This window comes from Apium graveolens, chromosome 10 (assembly GCF_009905375.1).
Source record: "Apium graveolens cultivar Ventura chromosome 10, ASM990537v1, whole genome shotgun sequence".
NCBI classification, from domain to species: domain Eukaryota; kingdom Viridiplantae; phylum Streptophyta; class Magnoliopsida; order Apiales; family Apiaceae; genus Apium; species Apium graveolens.
In genome coordinates, this window is record NC_133656.1 from 239,534,517 (window position 1) to 239,554,591 (window position 20,075).

At 41.4% G+C, this 20,075-nt stretch overlaps 3 protein-coding genes and 1 pseudogene across 3 annotated transcripts; all 4 read left to right on the forward strand.

Annotated features, from left to right (window-relative positions):
* The first annotated feature begins 7,344 nt into the window (after positions 1-7,344).
* Positions 7,345-8,109, forward strand: LOC141692157 (uncharacterized). The gene has a single exon (XM_074496896.1). The coding sequence runs from the start codon at positions 7,345-7,347 to the stop codon at positions 8,107-8,109; it is 765 nt and encodes a 254-aa protein (XP_074352997.1).
* Positions 8,110-8,145: 36 nt separating this feature from the next.
* LOC141692158 (uncharacterized) lies at positions 8,146-8,763 on the forward strand. Its single transcript, XM_074496897.1, has one exon. It carries the CDS (start codon positions 8,146-8,148, stop codon positions 8,761-8,763), a length of 618 nt encoding a protein of 205 aa, XP_074352998.1.
* A 1,793-nt stretch (positions 8,764-10,556) lies between these two features.
* On the forward strand, positions 10,557-11,705 carry LOC141692159 (uncharacterized). Its single transcript, XM_074496898.1, has one exon. It carries the CDS (start codon positions 10,557-10,559, stop codon positions 11,703-11,705), a length of 1,149 nt encoding a protein of 382 aa, XP_074352999.1.
* A 4,264-nt stretch (positions 11,706-15,969) lies between these two features.
* On the forward strand, positions 15,970-18,452 carry LOC141692160 (serine/threonine-protein phosphatase PP1 isozyme 3-like; annotated as a pseudogene).
* Positions 18,453-20,075: the final 1,623 nt, after the last annotated feature.

Consider the following 20,075-nt stretch of genomic DNA (forward strand, 5'->3'; position numbering starts at 1 on the left):
CACACAAATGTCTATGAGAACAGACATCCTCATAATGAAGCAAGCATAGTATGTACTGATCTTTGCGGATTATTAATTACAAGTTAAGAATCCTACGATCAGGAACTATTTAAGTTTAAAGTTATCATCTTTTAGGTCTCACTATTATGATCTCATCATAATCCATAAAAAGCTTTACTCTAAACTATGGTATATCTTATTTAAACACTTAAATAGATAGAGCCCGTAATAAAAATAAAACAAGTCTTTTATTAATATCAATGAAATCAAAACAGATTACACAAGAAGTTATTCCTAAATCCTAATACATGATTGGACTTAGGACATATTCCTTTCAAAGGTCCCTCTAGAGGAAGAGGAAGGGCTAGAAGATCTAGAAGTGCTAGAAGAGGAAGATGAAGGACTCCCAAGAATGATCAATCTATTGTTCCTTCTCAAAGAAAGACAAGGTCAAGTGGCGTTAGAATTGAAAAAACTCCTGAGACATCTCAGTCTCAGGCTCCAAGAATTCTCATTAATCCACAATCCTAATCCTGACAACACTAATCCTGGTAGTGCTAATCCTGACATAAGAATTACTGACGCAGTTAATCATGACAGTTCGATTCCTGATACTGACACAAGGTCAAGTACTGTAAATCCTAATATTGATGAAGATGGAGATCAAGAATGTCTGGATCACTTGAATATTTAGATTATTTCTGCTTTTGTTGAGTCACATAATTTTGAAATGGATGAAGAAGAGAGAAGAAATGAGATGATGATGATAAGAAGGATAGTAAACAAACCAAATGTTGATTTCAGGGCAATGATAAGAAATTTTTTAAAGAGAAAGAAGAATTTCCAAGAAGCTATTTTCTAGTCAGGGAATAGGACAGGAAATGGAAAAGAATAGATAAAATCAAATGTACTAATTCTATTGATTTTGTTTATGGTGGAAATAGAGAAGAATGTGTATTTGAATCTAAAGCAGAGGATACCACATCATCACCTTCTTGGTTAACACATGCTCAAAGACTAAGATTGATAGAACATCATGCTAGATCAAGATTGAGTCATCAGAAAGCTGAATTTGTAAATCCAAGAATGATAAATTTTACTTTGGCTGACAGACCAGGAGAATCAGTCACGGCTGCTCATCTGAGTAGACTTGAAGCTGTGAAGATCATAATAGACAAATTTGATGGGTCATCTCCAAATGAGAAGATAATGCTCTAAATGGAAGATTGAAGGATTGTGACATTATCATTTGATGAGCTTCTAGTGATGAGAACTAAAGAATTGAAATATATTCATTATCTTCTTGAGGTTGACGGTCAAGTATCTAAGGAGTGGTCTGATTTGATTTTCTATTCTATAAGAAGAAGGTTTCTAGATAGATATAATATTTTTGTTGTGTGTTTGGTATGGAGTTCAATAGATATATATTTTTTCTGATTTAGTTGATTATTTTTGTTTATTTATGTTGGGTATAATTAACACTACACGCGATAATCAGATAGTTATATTAATCAGAATTAACAAGAAAAGGCAATAAACCAATTAACAAAATAAAACACGAAGGCAAAACAGCAAGATATAATCAGTAACTGAATTGACAAAGAGAGAATAAAACACTTAGTTGTAACATAAATTTTACAAATCTGAAAGAACCAATAACAGCTAAGGCGCCTAGCCTTCAAGAAGTCTAGACTGTTCTTGAAGAGATTATTGCCCCACTTTCGCTGTGTTGAGTTGCAGCAATATCACTTACAGGATATAATAGCACAGAGCACTACGTTCACAGTCACGTATTGCTCAACAGCGACCTGTATATCAGTTTGCCCAGAAAACCTATGTTATAATCTGTATGTTATGAAGGAGAGAAAGAGAGATAAGTAGCAGCTAGGGTTTCACAAGTCTGTAATGTGTTAATATTTTTCCAAACATTTAGTTCTGTCTATAATACAAAACAAAACGAAATTGAATATATTAAATTAAGTAAAATAAATATCCTGACTTAAACAACATTTAATTGAATATTATCAGAATCAGAAACGTAACAGTCAGCCTCAACAAATCCAGACCAGGCGTCAGTAAATATTTTACCTAAACAAGTAGTAAAATTCCGCGTCCAAATCGCCCTTCGACCCGAGTCATGGCGAGGCGGTGCACGTGCGTGTGCGCGAGGCACACAATAACACCATGCACACCCACATGCCTTAATAGTTGTATACTACTCTTGCACATGGTACTATATATAACACACAACCCCTCTTTTCCTTATCAATGTGGGATAAACCCACACACCCAATTTCATGCTACTAACTTCACCTCAAATTCTATATGGATTACACTAAGAAAATGACTTAGATCCAAACATGAAAGTTTAAGTCCTCATTACAAGGAACAACCTCCAGAATTAGTTTTAGAAAATTACATCAAGAACATGTCTAAAATATGCCTCAAACTTTCCATTTTCTAACTGTTTCTTAGATCCTACTCTAGGTCATATCTCCGAACGACCTGTGTTATATGAATCGATTCGTTAAGGTGTCAATTGGACTGAAATACAACAACAGAGTCCCGTATTTAGAGGTCTGTCTGAATGTATTCATGAAAATCCAATTGATGAAGGGACAACCTATTATTCGGATGATCGAATATGGTACGTATTTGCTTAGTAGTTAAAGTGCACATGATTTTATATAATCTAAATGATATTTTAATCTTTTGTAGAGAGGCAAAGATTCTTGGATCTTTTGGATTTTTTTGATCATCATGACATGACGGTTCTTAACGATACTTGTCTTCTAAGTTTGCAATCAATTGTCGATAAGTATTTTTTTTGATGATTATTTGGAATTCTGTACCAATCAGTTGATTGGGAGGCCAATGGCATATGCTATATCGAGACTATATCTCGATCCACCTTGTTACTTTGATGTGTGTTCTGACCCCCGCAATAACCAAAAAGTTGAACTTGCAAAGTATCACTTCTCTAAAAATTTTAAGAATGTAAAAAGGTAATCTCCTACTTTCTTAGTTTAAATTCATCCGATATTACTGGTACTTGCAATTTTACAATTTTAAGGCATTGGGATGATTTTTTGCAGGCATTGGGATGATATTTTGCAACTATTTGCGCCTCTTTTTGATGTGGTTTTGATGAGCAACCATCTTGAGGCAGAGTGATGACAAAATTTATGAATTATGTATGGCGTATACGGAGAAAAAGAATCTACTTACTCTCATAAAATGGTCATATTTGACTCTTGATACATTGCTTGAGGCTGAAAAAATGTTTTCTCCAGGGATAATTTGTCTGAAAATGTCAAAGTGGCTATATCCTATCAAGTGGAGTCACCAAAATTTAATCAAGCGGTGTTTAAACACTTTGACAATTTTAGTAAGCTGCATAATCTGAAATTGCACAAGTATTTATGGTATAATTATAGTAATGGCATTGAATGCTTTGAAATGAACTACAAATATAGGTCGGTAAGGGCTGTGAATTGTGATGGTTCTAATGAGTATAGTGTTTATTTTCAATTACATCGAAATCACCTTGAGAGGTTGTTGTCGGGCGAAAGTACTGAGACTAATAAATTTTCTCTTTTCGGTCCAAAGACTTTTTTTATCTCTCTACTCACCTCATAACATAAAAGGAGAAGATCTTTTTTGGTTTTTATTTGAGGGGCAGTGATGTCAAGACCAAGAAAAATCTTTCAAGTGCAGTTTTTTTGTCTTTTCATAAAAAGATTTTGGAAGCGAAAACAAGGATGACTGTACATTGAAGTTTAATGGTAATTTTACAAGCTATTCCATTGTTGGAATAGATAGATTCCCAGGATAGGATCAACTTGTTAGTCAACAATCAAAATACTTCTTGATGGATGCGATGTACATCAGAGTTCTTATAAAATCTCAGGGACGACGATGGGGTAGCGCATGATGAGTTACTGCACAGGGCCTCCCAAATAATAGGGCCCCAACTTTTCATTTTAAAAATTAAATAGAAATACAAATTTAATTCTTAAAAAAAATTGGTCAAGTTTTTCTTAAAAAATATAAGAAATTTGGATGAAATAAGAGAATTATATTCATTAGAGTTCTTAAAAAAAATTTATGCTTTCATAATGTAAAAATTATATATAAAATTTTAATAACTATTTATGTTACTGATGCACTTATAAAAAATGAGTTTTTCCAAACTCAAGTTATAGAAATTTTATTTACGAACAATTATGTCGTAACAAAGACTAAATGTTGATGATTATTTTGTTGCAAAATAATCTCTTCAAGTGAATATATCGAAATGTATTTGTGGTTTACAATGTATTTTTAATAATTGATTTTATTTAAAATCTGTTACTTGAATTTCTTATTAAAATAAATATTACAGACTCAATTTTGAAATTTCGCACAAAGCCCCTGTAAAATTCGGTAATATTTGAAACTTAAACTATTTCTTTACAATATTTAATATCTCATTTATATATTAAGATATTTATGTATATGTCTGGTGGCTGGACGCCGAAGCTAGTATTTTCTCGGAAGAAAATTTGGCAGATGAAATAATAGCAAGGTTATGTGATAAAATAAATGGAACGGTCCCGTAACAAGTGTTTCTATCAAATCTGGAGATTCAGAGGCTTTGTGCAGCTGCTATTAAATTATGCTCTATCAGCCTGTGGCACAGTTGTGTAAACTTTCTTTGAAAATCTCCTATTCCATTTTCTTTGTTAAAACGCCGAGTCTTTCCGGTTCTTATTTTAAAAGTTTTTAGCCAAAAGTTGACTTTAGTTTCAACCCAAGTAGCTAGCTTTAGCATTTTGATTTGCAGTTATCACTTTGCATATGCTTAATTTAATTAAATAATACAAATCCAAGACTGCCTTGCATTATGGTTTCTTTAGTAGGGGCCATTAATTAAAATATATGATTGTCTTGGTTATATTTCCCTTTTATTACTTATGAGTATATCGTCACTGGGTTAAATCTCATATCTTATATTAATCACTGAAGTGAAACCCATATATCAGAATCTTCATTATACTTATTGGGGTCTCTAATGTGGTAGCCGATAATGACACTCCTGTTAGTTTGACTAGTTGATTTGACGGTAAAAGTTATAATGCTGATCTGGCTTTTACGTGGCTAGTGATTTGGATTCCACATGCTTATATGTATGTATATAATTATTTCCCCCATTATACCAAAACATTAATTGCACATAGTTACATATATTAAAAAAATATATAACAGATTATGATAACGAACGAGTGATTCTAAGAATTGGTGTTGCTAACACCAGAATAATAAAATAGGGTATTTCTAAACCATTTAAAAAATATTTAAACTAGGGACTAATTATTGTGAATTCCTTAAAAGATAATAAAATTATAAAAATTATTAGTTCTTTTCTTACAAATATTTGAAGTTTAGAATTTAAAATTTACCATAACCTTAACAAGAAAGGACAAATGGTTGTAATTTTTTTTAATAACGACGATATTTTTTCTTTTAAATTAAATAAGGACTGAGATTTTAAAAATATAATATGATTTCATTAATAAATTTTGAAAAATGGAGAGTTATAATAAATATTCATTCTGTTTAAATAATTTAAAAAGAAAGATTGAGAACTTAAAATAAAAAAAATTATTTTAATTTTAATATAAATTTTATACTTCTCTATGCTTAAAACACAAAATCAAAATACGGTGCATCCGATTTTTGCAGGTTTATGTTAATGACAGCCATAGATTACTGCAATTTTACTCATTGGCACTAGTGCCACATACATATGCATACAAACAAAAATTATGACATGTGTAATCTAGTTAACGGTCAAGTAACAACCACCTTAGCCTCCGTTACTTTTACTGTCAAGTCAACTGGTCAACTAACGGAAGTATCATTATCGGCTACTAAAATGATGCATTAGAGACCCGATAAGTATTGTCAAGATTTTGATATATGGGCTTAACTCTAGTGACCAATTTGAGATTTAACTTTACTAGCCAGTTTGCCACTAGCTAATTGTACTTGCTTTTTTCTCGTTTAACCATCATTCTACCGCACATAAGCAGAATATACTATTTTCATTGCTTCTAAATCTATATATCCTTATTCAGAATTTTCATGTCACAACTTATGTTCTTTTTTGAATGTTCTATCATTGTTGGTTATAGGCCCAATAAGGCCCATTGAACGAAGGCCCATTAAGCGGTTAAGCTACTGGGCCGAAGGACCTCCAGGCCCGCGTAACGAAGGCCCACGGAAGCCCAGGCCGAGGCCCACTACTCGCGGACCGTTGGACAGAACAAGGGACATAACGCCCCTTTTTTCCTCCCTCCTTAATGATTTGTAACGGATAAGCATTCATGGCAGGATTGGGTATAAAAACTCTTGTGAAGTAAGATAAAAAATACACACATTCTCAACACTCTACCCTTATATTACTACCCCACTTTTACAGCCAGATTCTGATTCTCACACCGGAGGTGAATCGGGGGTACAAACCCTCGCATTCTCTTCACTTTCAGGTACGACCGAAGTCATCTTCAATCTAGCCGAAGCCTGTTAACGCGACCGAAAGGATCTGGGCGTAACATTTGGCGCCATCTGTGGGAAATACGAGAGTTACAAGTTGAGAAGACTATGACAGAAATTCATGAGCATTCACCGCCACCTGGTTTCACCGACAAGGGACAACCATCCTCCCTAGTCGACGAGGACGGGGTTATCACGCTAACCCCTGAAGAAGAGGGCTTACTCCTAAAGATCCAGGCAGAAAAGGCCGCAGAGAAGGGTAAGACCAAAGTTGATCAGATTGACAAAGAAGCGGAAGCGCGAGCCAAGAAAAGAGAAGCCGATGCGCTCCGGCTGAAAGCCCTGCAACTGCAGATGGAGGAAATTAAACTGCAAGAACGAGCCTTGAGGGAAGCGATGCGGGCTGAAGAGACCGGCGGAGCACATAAAGATAGAAGGGAACATAGGGCGTATGACGAAGAAGATGAGTCTGACTCTGATTCGCATCCCCGAAGGAAGAGGGCAAAGAAACCCTACTTTTCTGATTCAGATGAGGAGCCCGATGGATCCCGCCTCAGGCTCAATCGCTTAGAGAAGGCCCTGTTCGGTGATAGGAGGCCCGATCGAGAACCTGTTGTAACACAAGAGATTGAACTGTACCGACCCCCTCCGGGCGAAGAGAGACAATTCCCCAAGATGAGTGAGTTTAACGGGAAAGGGGACCCCGAGGACCACTGTGAAAAATATGAACTCCTGATGATTGGGATGGGCCACAACGATATCATGCTGTGCAAAATGTTCTAGACTTATCTCAAAGGGTCTGGCTCGATGTGGTACAAATCCCTGAAGCCTCGGTCCATCGGGTCTTACGAGCAGTTGAAGAGGAAATTCTTAAAGTACTACTCGCACCTGTACCGAAAGGCGAAGGATACCGAAGCCTTGGTCCATTGTCGGCAGAGGGCGAATGAAGAGCTGGGGGATTATCTCGCTAGGTTCAAGGAAGAAGCGGGGATGGTCACCAATCTGGATAAAATCAAAGCAATGGGCTTCCTAACGGCGGGGCTAGACCCCTATAAAGGTAAAAAGCTTCGCTCATCTCTTTACGATTTTCCCCCAAAATCCCTAAATGATATATATGTAAGAGGCGAGAATATTCGCCGAAAGATGGAAAGTATTGGGGGATATAAAGACTCAAGAAGGGACGACCGATCAAAGCGAGCCGACAGATATGAGGGCTCAAGATCAGGATCTGACCGGAGGGATAGCAGAAAGGAAGGAAGGAAGGAAACGGATCGTGGGACCGAACGACGTCGAGATAGAGATTCGGCCGTGTTCACTCCTTTGAATGCGCCGATCTCCAAGATTCTCCATGAGATAAAGGGCAAACCAGGATTCGTTCGCCCCGCCAAGATGAAGGTCCCGAACCACAAGAAAAATCCCGATAAGTATTGTGACTATCACAGGGACAAGGGGCATAACACTGATGAATGCTATCACCTCAAGAAGCTCATTGAGCGCATGATCAAAGACGGCGAGCTTAATCAGTTCGTCCGAGATCTGAGAGATAGATTGGGGCCGAAGGAGAACCCATAGGAGGAAGTAGAGGCCGATGAGCCAGAGCGAAGGGACATGATACAGGGCGAAGTGAAAACTATATCTAGGGGAAGCATCCTGGATAAGGATAGTAAGACAACAAAGAAGAAGTATGCCCGACAGGTGTACAATCTGTATCAATTCGGACAGGCAAAGCCCCACATGCCCATGACCTTCAGCACTGAAGACTATGAGGATGTCATTCGCCCGCACGAGGACCCTCTGATCATCAATCCTATCATTGGGCAGAACAAGATATGGAAAGTGATGGTGGATACCGGCAGCTCGGCCAATATACTATTCCACAAAACCTACTGTAAGATGAACTTGGCAGGAGAGCAACTAGAGCCCTGTAACGAGGCTCCCCTTTATGCCATCGGAGGACATCCTATTCAGTTCGAAGGAACGATTACTCTTCCGGTCCTCCTGGGCAAGTTGCCGTATACCACCAAGAAACTGGTGAAGTTCTATGTGGTTCGGATTGAAAGCCCGTACAATGCAATATTTGGCAGGCCCTTCTTATCAACTTTCGAAGTAGTGGAGTCTATACCCCACCTCAAACTCAAGTTCCCAACTGAAAAAGGGGTGGGAGAAATGAGAGGCGATCAGAAAACCGCCCGAATCATAATGCTCGAGGACCTTGAGAAAGACTAGGAGTACGAAGGGCCAGATGGAACCGGGAAGAGGAAGCGGGCAGAATCCGAACCCAGCGGAAGCCGGGAAACATTGAACATCGAGCTGGAGAAATTTGGGGCTGATCTCTCAAGCCCAATTGTCGAACCCGCAGCAGAAACCGAAGAAGTGGAATTGTACGCGGGACATTCGAGAAAGATGGTCCGAATTGGAAAAAATATGGGGGCGGGTCTGAAGGCAAAGGTAATAGCTGTCATCCGGCAATACCATGATGTGTTCGCCTGGGGGCCCGAAGATATGCCCGGATTGGATCCCAAGACGGCAACGCACTGCTTGAATGTGCAGCCTGAGGCCAAACCGGTAAAGCAGAAGAAGAGGACATTTGCAGTCGAACGACAGAAGGTAATAGAAGCCGAAGTGGAAAAACTTTTAGAAGCCAAATTTATCGAGGAGATCGAGTATCCTGACTGGCTAGCCAATGTGGTGGTCGTGAAGAAGTCAAATGGGAAATGGAGGATGTGCGTGGATTACACTGATCTCAACAAAGCATGTCCGAAGGATCACTACCCTTTGCCTAACATTGACCAACTAATAGACGCAACGGCAGGATATGAGGTACTTAGTTTTTTGGACGCTTTTTCTGGTTATCATCAAATTGCTATGAATGATAGGGATGTGCCCAAGACAGCGTTCATAACTCCGAAGGGGACTTATGCTTATATTAAAATGCCCTTCGGACTGAAGAACGCTGGAGCCACATTCCAGCGAATGGTGAACAAGGTCTTTAAAGAGCAGATCGGGAGGAACATGGAAGCATACGTGGATGATATGATAGTGAAGTCACTATTCCGAGATCATGCTAAAGACTTAAAGGAATGCTTTGAAACTCTCCGAAAGAACAACGTGAGGATTAATCTGAACAAATGTACCTTCGGAGTCTCTAGTGGAAAGTTTCTCGGGTACATGGTCAGCGCCCGGGGAATAGAGGCGAACCCGGAGAAGATCGAAGCAGTTATCAATATGGAACCTCCCAAATGCATCAGAGATATACAGAAATTGACGGGCCGGCTTGCCGCCCTTCGGCGTTTCATTTCCCGGTCAGCCGAGAAAGCACTTCCCTTCTTCGCCGTGCTCAAAGGGTCAAAGAATTTTGAGTGGGGGCCCGAATGCCAAAAGGTGTTCGAAGAAGTAAAAGAATATTTGACAAAGGCACCACTCTTGATGAGGCCCGATCCGAAAGAAACTCTTCAGCTTTATTTAGCTGTGTCCGACAGAACTCTAGGAGCCGTCCTTGTGAAAAAATATGAAGGTAATCAACATCCTGTGTTCTACGTGTCCCATGTCCTCAAGGACGCAGAGACAAGGTACCCCAACACCGAAAAATTCGTATATGGGTTGGTTATGGCCTCCCGAAAATTGTGACATTATTTCCAAGGCCGGACGGTCCAAGTTGTCACCGACCAACCTCTGAAGAAGATTTTGACTAGGCCCGAAGCCTCTGGGAGAGTCGTAGCATGGTCCATCGAACTCGGGGAATTTGATCTCGAATATGTTCCCCGAACGGCAATTAAGGCCCAGGCTTTGGTCGACTTGTTGAATGCACATTCTCGGTTCCGAAGGATCTCTCGCCTAATGAACAACTAATCCGGATCCCAGGAAAGTGGAAGCTCTTTGTAGATGGGTCGGTAGCCGGAAAAAAGTGTGGGGCCAGCTTGATCTTCTCCAGCCCCGAGGGATTTGAAATATGCCAAGCCATAAGGTTCGACTTCCCCTTGACAAATAATGAGGCCGAATATGAGGCCCTCCTCGCAGGAATGAAGCTTGCCCGAAGCCTCGAGGCGAAGCACCTAAGGGCCTTCAGCGACTCCATGTTGGTCGTGAAACACTTCACGGGGGAGTATGAACAAAGGGATCCCCGAACAAAAGCCTACGCTGCCAAGGTACGTGATGCTTCTTTATCATTTCAAACCTTTGAACTAAGTCAATTTGGCAGAGAGAACAATTCTAGGGCAGATGCCCTTTCCAGGCTAGCTTCGGCCGAGACACATAACTTAACTGGTTCTATTTACCTCACCGAAGCCAAGACACCTTCGATCGAGAAGAAAGAATGTCTAGAGATTCACCAGGGGAGCGACTGGATGACCCCCCTCAGGAATTTTTTGGAGAAAGACATTCTACCACCCGGCCGAAAAGATGCGCTGAAAATTAAATACAGAGCATCGAGCTACACTATAATCAAGGGGTGGATGTATCGCCGATCAGTCAGTCAACCCCTTCTGCGCTGTTTGAACAACGAAGAACAGCAACAGGCTTTGGAGGCAGTACACGAAGGAATTTGCGGCGAGCACCTGGCTGGTCGGTCGCTCGCCTTTAAAATTCTGCGGCAGGGATTCTTCTGGCCCACTCTGAAGGAAGACGCCATCGACTATGCAAAAAGATGTGTACAATGCCAGCTGTTCTCCAATGTCCCAAATCAGCCTCCAGAAGAAATGACCTCTGTACTAAGCCCAATTTCATTCCCCGTATGGGCCGTGGATATAGTTGGCATACTGCCCACTATCATGAAGCAAGCGAAATACTGTATAATCGTCATCGACTACATGACCAAATGGGTCGAAGCCCGTCCTCTGTCAACCATAACCGAAGAAGCCGTTAAAAAGTTGTTCCTGGAACAGGTCATTCTCCGGTTTGGCATTCCGAAAACCTGCATCTCAGATAATGGAACTCAATTCATTGGAAACAAATTCCGCAAGTTTATGCACCACTTCGGTATTGAACAGAAATTTAGCTCAGTCGCCCACCCGCAAGGAAATGGGGCAATCGAGGCGGGGAACAAGGTGATATTCCTAGGGAATCAAGAAGAGGCTGGGCGAGGCCAAAGGAAGATGGGCGGAAGAACTCCCCTGGATCTTATGGGCCTACCGAACCACCCCCCGGACATCGACCGGAGAAACTCCTTTTAGAATGGCTTATGGCACCGAGGCCCTAGTTCCTTTTGAAGTGGCTTGGAATCATACCGAACCGAGACCTACAATGTGGAAACTAATAGCTTCGGGTTGAAGGTGAACGTAGACTTGCTGGAGGAAGAAAGAGAAGCCGCGCATCAAATGAATATGAGGTATTTACTGCAAACGGCACAACACTATGACTCCAATGTGAAGAAAAGGGCCTTCGGAGTAGGAGACCTAGTACTAAGGGAGTTGGCCGCATCCATGCCGGCCAAACAAGGAAAGCTCCAGCCTAACTGGAAAGGACCCTATAAGGTTATCGAGGTCGTTCGTCCTGGAACCTATAAGCTCGAAACGTTGTCAGGCGAAGCAATCAAAAACACTTGGCACTTAGTCGCCTTCAAAAAATTTATCAGTAAGAAATTTCCTAAAAGTTTGTATTTGAATTATATGTGAAGAATGTAAACAATTTGACTAAATAAAGATGCATTTCCTGTCAAAATTTCTTTATTTATATGTGTTGCGGCCGACCGAGTATTATCTGAGGGCGATCCCGAAGAAGATAAACCCTTCGGCCGCCGTCCTTGTCTAATTTGTTAATTAAAAGACATAAGGGGCAATCGCCCAAAAATCGAACATCACTACGGTATTATGACAACTTGAAATTGGTAAACACGAATTAAGGGCCTTAAGGGGCAATCCTAGAATAACGCCCTATCATTCGTCTTAATCATTTATTATTAATGAGGCCCAAGGAACCCCTGTCTTGGGGCTATCAAAGGAAGAACATGGTCCTTCGGCCTCGATAATGAAAAACTTTAATCCCAGGTTTAGGGGCGATCCCGAAGATGACCTGCTGATCTAGGGGCAATCGCCAAAAGATCAGCACCCATGTTCTCGCCTGAATTAAGTAAAAGGATTAACCGCCGAACTCACCTTCGGCCCTTAACCCTTGGGGTCGTAGGGGGTAAGAACACTTCGATAAAATCGTTGAGGCGAACGAAGCCGAAGATACGATTCATTTTATTATTGTTAATTTAACAAGATCGTTGAGGCAAATAAAGCCGAAGATACGATTCATTTTATTATTATTAATTCAACAAGATCGTTGAGGCGAATAAAGCTGAAGATACGATTCATTTTATTATTGTTAATTCAACAAGGTCGTTGAGGCGAATAAAGCCGAAGATACGATTCATTTTAAGATTGTTTAGGCAAATGAAGCCGAGGATACAATTCGATAAGTTCGTTAAGGCAAATGAATAAGCCGAAGATACGATTCATTTAATTTAAATTATTAAAATTGTTTAGGCAAATGAAGCCAAAAATACAATTCATTTTTCGTTAAGGCACCAATAATGCCGAAGAGACGGTTCGTTTTTAAGGCGAACAATTAAACGCAGTCGGACAATGCTAATGAAAAATAAAAGATGCATTAAAATATAAAACCTCGAAGGCTAGTTAAATTACAAAGAGTACCAACTACAAGGAGTACCAATTACAAAGAGTACCGATTACAAAAAATAGAAATACAGGAAGACGAACGAAGAATGTCGCTGCAAGAGTTGGGTACGACCATGGAAACACCAACGGAAAACTTCGCAACAAGATCATCTTCCGTCATGTCAAGCACCTTAGTGCTGAAGGTTTAGGCTTGACGGTCTTCATCCGAGAGCTCTTCGTCTTCGCCGGAGGAGACAGGAGGGACTTCGACGGCTGGACGGCCGATAGGATCCTCCATGCTGTCGTCCAGCAACTGCTTATTGTCCCAGTTCAGGCCATGGGCCTTCTCCAGGACATAATCAGTGCCGAACTGGAAGCAGCGTTCCTCCGTCCGGTCCAGCTGCTTCTGCTTCTTCCGAAGCTCCTTTCGGGACCTCTTTAGCTGGACGTTCCGGTGGGAGATCCTCCGGTTCGCCCTATCCAGCTCAGTCTCCGACCGAGATCTATCCTTCTTCAGCTCAGCGACTTCTACCTCGTTCTGGGCTTTCACCTTTACAAGTTCCTCCTCGGCCGTCGTAGCCCTCCTCTCCAACTCCTTCATCTCGGCCATGCGAGTCTCCATATCCTTAACCTTATCCTCCACGGCTGCAGCCCAAGGGGCAGCCTGCAAAAGGACAACAAAAATATTACTAAAAGGTGCCGAAAGGAAAAAGATGGAAGAAAAATAGAAAGATTAAAAACGTACCAAGGAAAAGAAGGACAGAAGCTCCGTGCAGGCTTCGGTAGCAGAGGCCGAAGCAAAGGTCGGAAGATCGACCGGGAGCTGAAGGCCGTGGCATAAGTCCGAAGCCACCTCCTTCGTGGATTTCCGGGCTGGGTACACAGTATGGTCGGACGTGAGCACGCCCCACCCCGGGAGATAAGAGCACACAATCCCCTCCTTGCTCCGGGTCCTCTTGGAAGGGTTCCCCTCTCCCATGTACTTCAGATCGTCCCCCTCCTCGGCCTCAGAAGCCGCTCGAGATTGATGGGGCGACGAAGGCTTCTCGGTCTGGGCCCTCTCGCCTGTGCCCTCCGAAGGATCAGGCGTAGCTCCCTTATCGGCAGCCTTCTTCGCCGCCTCTTCGGCCGCCCTCTTCTCGGCCGCCCTGGCCTTCTTTCTCTCGATCAGAGCCTCCCTTGAAGACACTGGAATAAGAAGGGAAAACAAGTCAGTCCAAGCATATATATAGTCGAATGCATAATAAGAAAAAGCAAATACAGGTGCTGGGACAAAACTAAAGAAAAGACCAAGGAAGAAGTTTTGTTACCCCCACCCCACAAGCTGAAGAGCCAGTCTTTGTCCCGAAACTCTCCGGGACCCAGTTTCTTCACATTGACGTCCACCAACGCCGTGTAATTTTCCTTCTCCTCCAAGGTCAAGCTCGGCATGAGAAGCAGTGCGGGGTTTACATCCCGCCAAACCGACATGGCCGCCAATCTTGGACCACTCACATAGCACCAATGAGTGTGAGTGGATTTATTGTTCGAATTGGTCGCCGTCCAATCAGGTCGCCCTGCCCGACGGGCGATGGTGTAAAAACCATCACTCTTTGGATTCCTCCTAAAATCATAGTGATACCAGAATAGGCGAGTGCTGGGTGCGATCCCGGCGTGAAGACACCTGTTCTGAAAACAGTTAATATGGATAAACCCGTTCGGGTCCATTTGTCCGAGGGCGATACCCATCTGGAAGAAGAGGTGCTTGATCAGCTTCAACGGTGGCACCCTCAAGCCACATTTGAAGGCCGCCTCCGAAATCCCTACGGCGCAGCCTCCATATCCATCCGGCACCCAGGGAGTGTCGTAGATCCTCTCGCCTTCCCTCGGTGCGTACAGCCAACAAAGCCCTCGAGGGACAGAGTAATCATCATACATCTGAACTACGCGCCCTTTTGTCAGTTCAGATCTGTTATTGGCTGCGGGATAGTCGGCAGCCGAACCATATAGGGCCCGTCCCGTTCGCTCGGGGCGAATGGAAGACGTTCCCACCAAGCTGTTGGATAAGGGGTCCCAAGAATCTGGGGGACGGTCTGCTCGGTCCATGTCCCTGTATCAGGAACATAGAGACATTAGTCCATGTACTCGGATTAGCAGATAAAAGAAAAAGTAAAAAACCCGAGTACACGTCCCAGGACCGAACGAACCAGAACCCCGGAGGCTGTTTCCGAAGGCTGCTCCTGAACCAAGCCCACCCGAAGGATGTTCTTGCCTACAGAGCCTTTCGCAAACATCACTCCAGACCACCTGTTTAAGCCCTGGGTCGGCTCCCGAAGGGCGTTTTAAAACCAAGAAATCCCGAAGAACGTTCTTGGTCAGAAAACGCCTCGCATGCCATCTTTAAACCCTTGGGGCCTTCTCAGAATTGGTAAAACCCAAAAACCTATATTACCTACCCAGAAATACCCAAAACCCCCAGAAAAATGCAATGGCACACGCACAAGACTCAGAAAAAACTCCATGAACCCAGAATAAACCCAAAGTCCACATGCAAAAAACAGAAAACTAGCATGCAAATTCAAAATTGGGAAACAAGAAAAGAGACTTACTTATTTGGAGATGTTCTTGGATTGAAATGGGATGATTTGGGAAGATGGAGTTGCTGTTGCCCGTGATTGAGAGATTCACCGTAATTTGTCACTGTGTATGGAGAAACTAAAGTGATAAAAAGAAAATGAAACATACAAATGGGCTTATATAGGCGCCTAAAATAAATTATAGAAGAGCGACGTTTGGGGGTTTTTGAAATGGACGTCCTAGATCAAGACGGTTGGCATTCAACGGCTGAGATTGAGTCATGAAACGACGTGCCAACAGTTGTCATCAATGCACTGCAAGTCCCCATAAGCTTGCCACGTGTACGACCGAAGATCGAGGCGGGACTGAAGCGATCGCCCTAGGGTTCCTTCACCCCAATATGGGCCGAGACCGGTGTCCGTCAGCCGGCCCGAAGGCCCAGCCAATGGACAGGGACATGTTGGTTATAGGCCCAATAAGGCCCATTGAACGAAGACCCATTAAGCGGTTAAGCTACTGGGCCGAAGGACCTTCAGGCCTGCGTAACGAAGGCCCACGGAAGCCCAGGCCGAGGCCCACTACTCGCGGATCGTTGGACAGAACAAGGGACATAACGCCCCTTTTTCCCTCCCTCCTTAATGATTTGTAACGGATGAGCATTCATAGCAGGATTGGGTATAAAAACCCTTGTGAAGTAAGTCAAAAAATACACACATTCTCAACACTCTACCCTTGTATTACTACCCCACTTTTACAGCCAGATTCTGATTCTCACAGCGGAGGTGAATCGGGGGTACAAACCCTCGCATTCTCTTCACTTTCAGGTACGGCCGAAGCCATCTTCAATCTAGCCGAAGCCTGTTCACGCGACCGAAAGGATCTGGGCGTAACAAGCATATTCTTAATTGTTAAAATATAGTGACAGGATGTATCATTGCAGGAGATAATCATGGTCAGTATAGTGATCTTCATGAGCTCTTTAGACGTGGGGAATATCCACCCTTGGAAAACTATTTGTTTCTGGGAAATTATGTAAACCGCGGAAATCAAAGCATTGAGACTGTATGCCTTTTGCTTGCATACAAGATAAAATTCAAAGAATTTTTTTCTACTTCGGGGCAGCAATGAATGTGCTTCAATGAATCGCAAATATGGGTTCTATGATGAGTGCAAGAGAAGGGTTGGTGTTCTAATATGGGAAACCTTCGTCCAGTGCTTTAATTGTCGTCCTGTTGCTGCACTTATTGATGACAAAATCATCTGCATGCATGGTGGATTATCTCCAGAGCTGGAAGACTTGAAACAAATGAGAACAATAATTCGTCCTACTGACGTTCCAGACATGACCTACTATGGGCCGTTCTAGGCAGAGACATAAAAGGATGGGCGAAGAATGAAATAGGTGTTTCTACCTTTGGAGCTGACAGGGTTGACGAATTTCTGGATCTTATTTGCCGAGCATACCAGTATCAGGTAACTAAAAATGATTGTAACCTATTCTCTGTCTTAACATGTAGCAGTAATCACTATCATGTCATTTCATGCTTGGAATCAGAATAGTTGTCTTTAAAAATCTGTGCGTGGTTAGTGACTGTTGGGTTATAGATTATAACTAAATACTCTTCACAACATTGACTTTGTCAAAAAGTGCAAAGGAGTATAATAAGAGAGGACATGTTGTGTTGTAGCCTTCAGTTTACTGTAGTTTTACAAGATCTTATCAGAACTTTCTGCATGAGAAAGTGAATTAAGTGATCAGAATTCTTTGTGTGTGTAATTTCAGCATTATAAAGGTTCCTCGGTAATGTCCTTTTACTCTGTCTATGTTTTGCTCCGTTTTGACCTGTTGTTCACACTACAATAGTATCATTTTAAGGTCGGTCAAAGTAAAATGTTTATAACTTAGGTATTTTCATTCTATGTAATCTAGCTTCTTCAGTATAGTCAGGTTAGGATTGTCTAACATGTCAGGTTGTAAAAAAGGAGTCCGCATATCAATATTATCAGCTAGTCACTTTATCCTGGTAACGAGCTATGAGTTGGTGATGCTCTGATGTATGCAATTTGTCTTTCAAGAAGGCCCTTTAATTAGTAGGCTCTGCTTGGAATACAATGTAAGTGTGTGCCAGTGTGTGTGTGTGTGTGTTTCTGGTAGAATATAATGTCTTTGCTTAAGAGAAGTGACTTGATAATCAACCATGTCCTCATTATAAATGTGCAGGTTGTAGAAGGTGGTTACAAGTTCTTTGCAGGTCAGAAGCTACTGACCATATTCTCTGCTCCATGTTACTGCAGCGGGTTTGATTGTGCTGGTGCAATGCTGAGTGTAAATCAGGAACTGGAGTGCACCTTCAAGACCCTGAAGGCATCAAAGAAACAAAAGTTTGGATCTTGAAGGTGAAATGAAGATTCAGAGTAACATAGGTTGCTACTTATCCTACCTCTGGCCCGGACTTTAATGTTACTTTTGAAAATATTAATGTAGTTTACTGATGTTGAAAATCATTACTGTACATAACACTTGATAGAACAATGAACCTCAACTGATTTCCTTATGCCTTGTCAATCTTGTTATTGAACACTTCAAGCAACCCAAGTTCCGCGCTTTCATTGGATAATTCAACCTGGAAAAGGAAGCATAGTTGTAAATAGAGAAATCATAATGTAGCATATAGCAATGGTATGTGTCTGACAGATTATTAAGAATTGATGTGGCTGCAAAGTATATAAGATAATGAATAGATGCTAGAATGGTCGACATGATATCAGACGAATCCATGAAAAATAGCTCAGCCCTTCATATATAGGATGTATACAAGAAATTCAGCTCAGAATACATGCCTCATGTATGAGTCTCTAGATCTGTGTTTATTATGAATGCAGTAGAGTTTAAGTTGTGAAGTAAATTATTTCAGACATTGTTTCGCATCTCTACATAAATAACAGTGATGTGCATTGTTTGCTACACCAGTTCTGCTAGTTTTTTTTAATTGTGCTTATTTACATAAATCATGATTATATTGCAGATCAAGAAATTTAAAGAGCATAAGCGAAGCACAGTCCAATCGATGCAGCCTAGGTCCGACGATGGGGCAAGAGGAGAAAGAGCTGTTTGCACTTGCTGCCAACAAGTATGTCTCCTTTTTACTAAAATAATCATAAGCCAAGAATCCCAGGCTGTTCCCAGCATCACGCCAGCATCTGATATGAACTCTTATCCGTCTTCTTTCTCTTCCTCATCCTCTGCGAAAACAGGGTCAAAGACCATTAGTCTTATCTAACAAATGAACAGATTCCCTTTTCACTAACAATAACTATGATATATTTTGTAGTGCACAAGTCCAAGGGTGGTTTATTAGAGACATTCCTTATAACAAATGACTTCTTTAGTGTTAAATGGCGATTTACTCGAGCTAGTTTTCATCCTTAGCATATACATTATACAGTGCCAAGCAAATCCCTTTGAAGCTGCTTTAGCATCTTTATTATTTTGGTTACTAACTGTAGAAATGTCTGCACATTACTTTGGTATGTTTGGTTCTGTTTCAATGTAGATGTTAACACAAAATTAAAATATGATTTGTATTACCTTTCAATCTTAGAGAAATATGCAAGACAATAAACTACCTACATTACTGCTGTGGACTGGAGATTTGAACTAAAAAACTTGGAGAACTATGCAAGAAAATAAAGTACCTTTCATTACTGATGTGGAGAACTGAATCAGCTTTTCTTTCAAATGAGAAATCTTGCGGTACAAAGGCTTGAAGTTTTGACACGATTATCACCAGAAGCGTAACATAAGGAGTAGAAAGGAAAATGTAGCCAAAGACAACTTGCCGAGACTGATGTTCAGATTCATTTTCATAGAAGGTATATCTATGTGTAAATGTAAGTGCATTTCACCGATTTATATGAGTAATGCTACCGATTTCAAATTGCCCTGAATGAGCTTCCAAATGCATTTACAAGTGAAGCATTATGCATATAGTGAGTGTTTGCCTCATCATAATTGCATTTGGGAGCCTTATTCATATTCGGGATCCAATTTGAGACGATGAAAGTCATCAAGAAACAAAGGTTCGGCAAGTCATCCTTGGCTGCAATCTACTTTCTGCTCCAACATGCAAGGCAACTGGTGAGCTTGTTGATCATGTATAATGTATTCAAATGCAGCTCGAAAGAGCTCAATGTACGTACAGTACTTAGCATATAGATAATGCAGGTCGAAAGAGCTCAATGTACAGTACTTAGCATATAGATAACGCCTCAATGTACAGTGCTTAGCAAATAGATAATGCAGCTCGAAAGAGCTCATTGTACAGTACTTAGCATATAGATAACGCCTCAATGTACAGTGCTTAGCAAATAGATAATGCAGCTCGA

Bases quoted from the DNA above. Each gene is read 5' to 3' on its own strand.
- LOC141692157 (XM_074496896.1), top strand. From the start codon at position 7,345: ATGTGGTACAAATCCCTGAAGCCTCGGTCCATCGGGTCTTACGAGCAG.
- LOC141692158 (XM_074496897.1), top strand. From the start codon at position 8,146: ATGATACAGGGCGAAGTGAAAACTATATCTAGGGGAAGCATCCTGGAT.
- LOC141692159 (XM_074496898.1), top strand. From the start codon at position 10,557: ATGAAGCTTGCCCGAAGCCTCGAGGCGAAGCACCTAAGGGCCTTCAGC.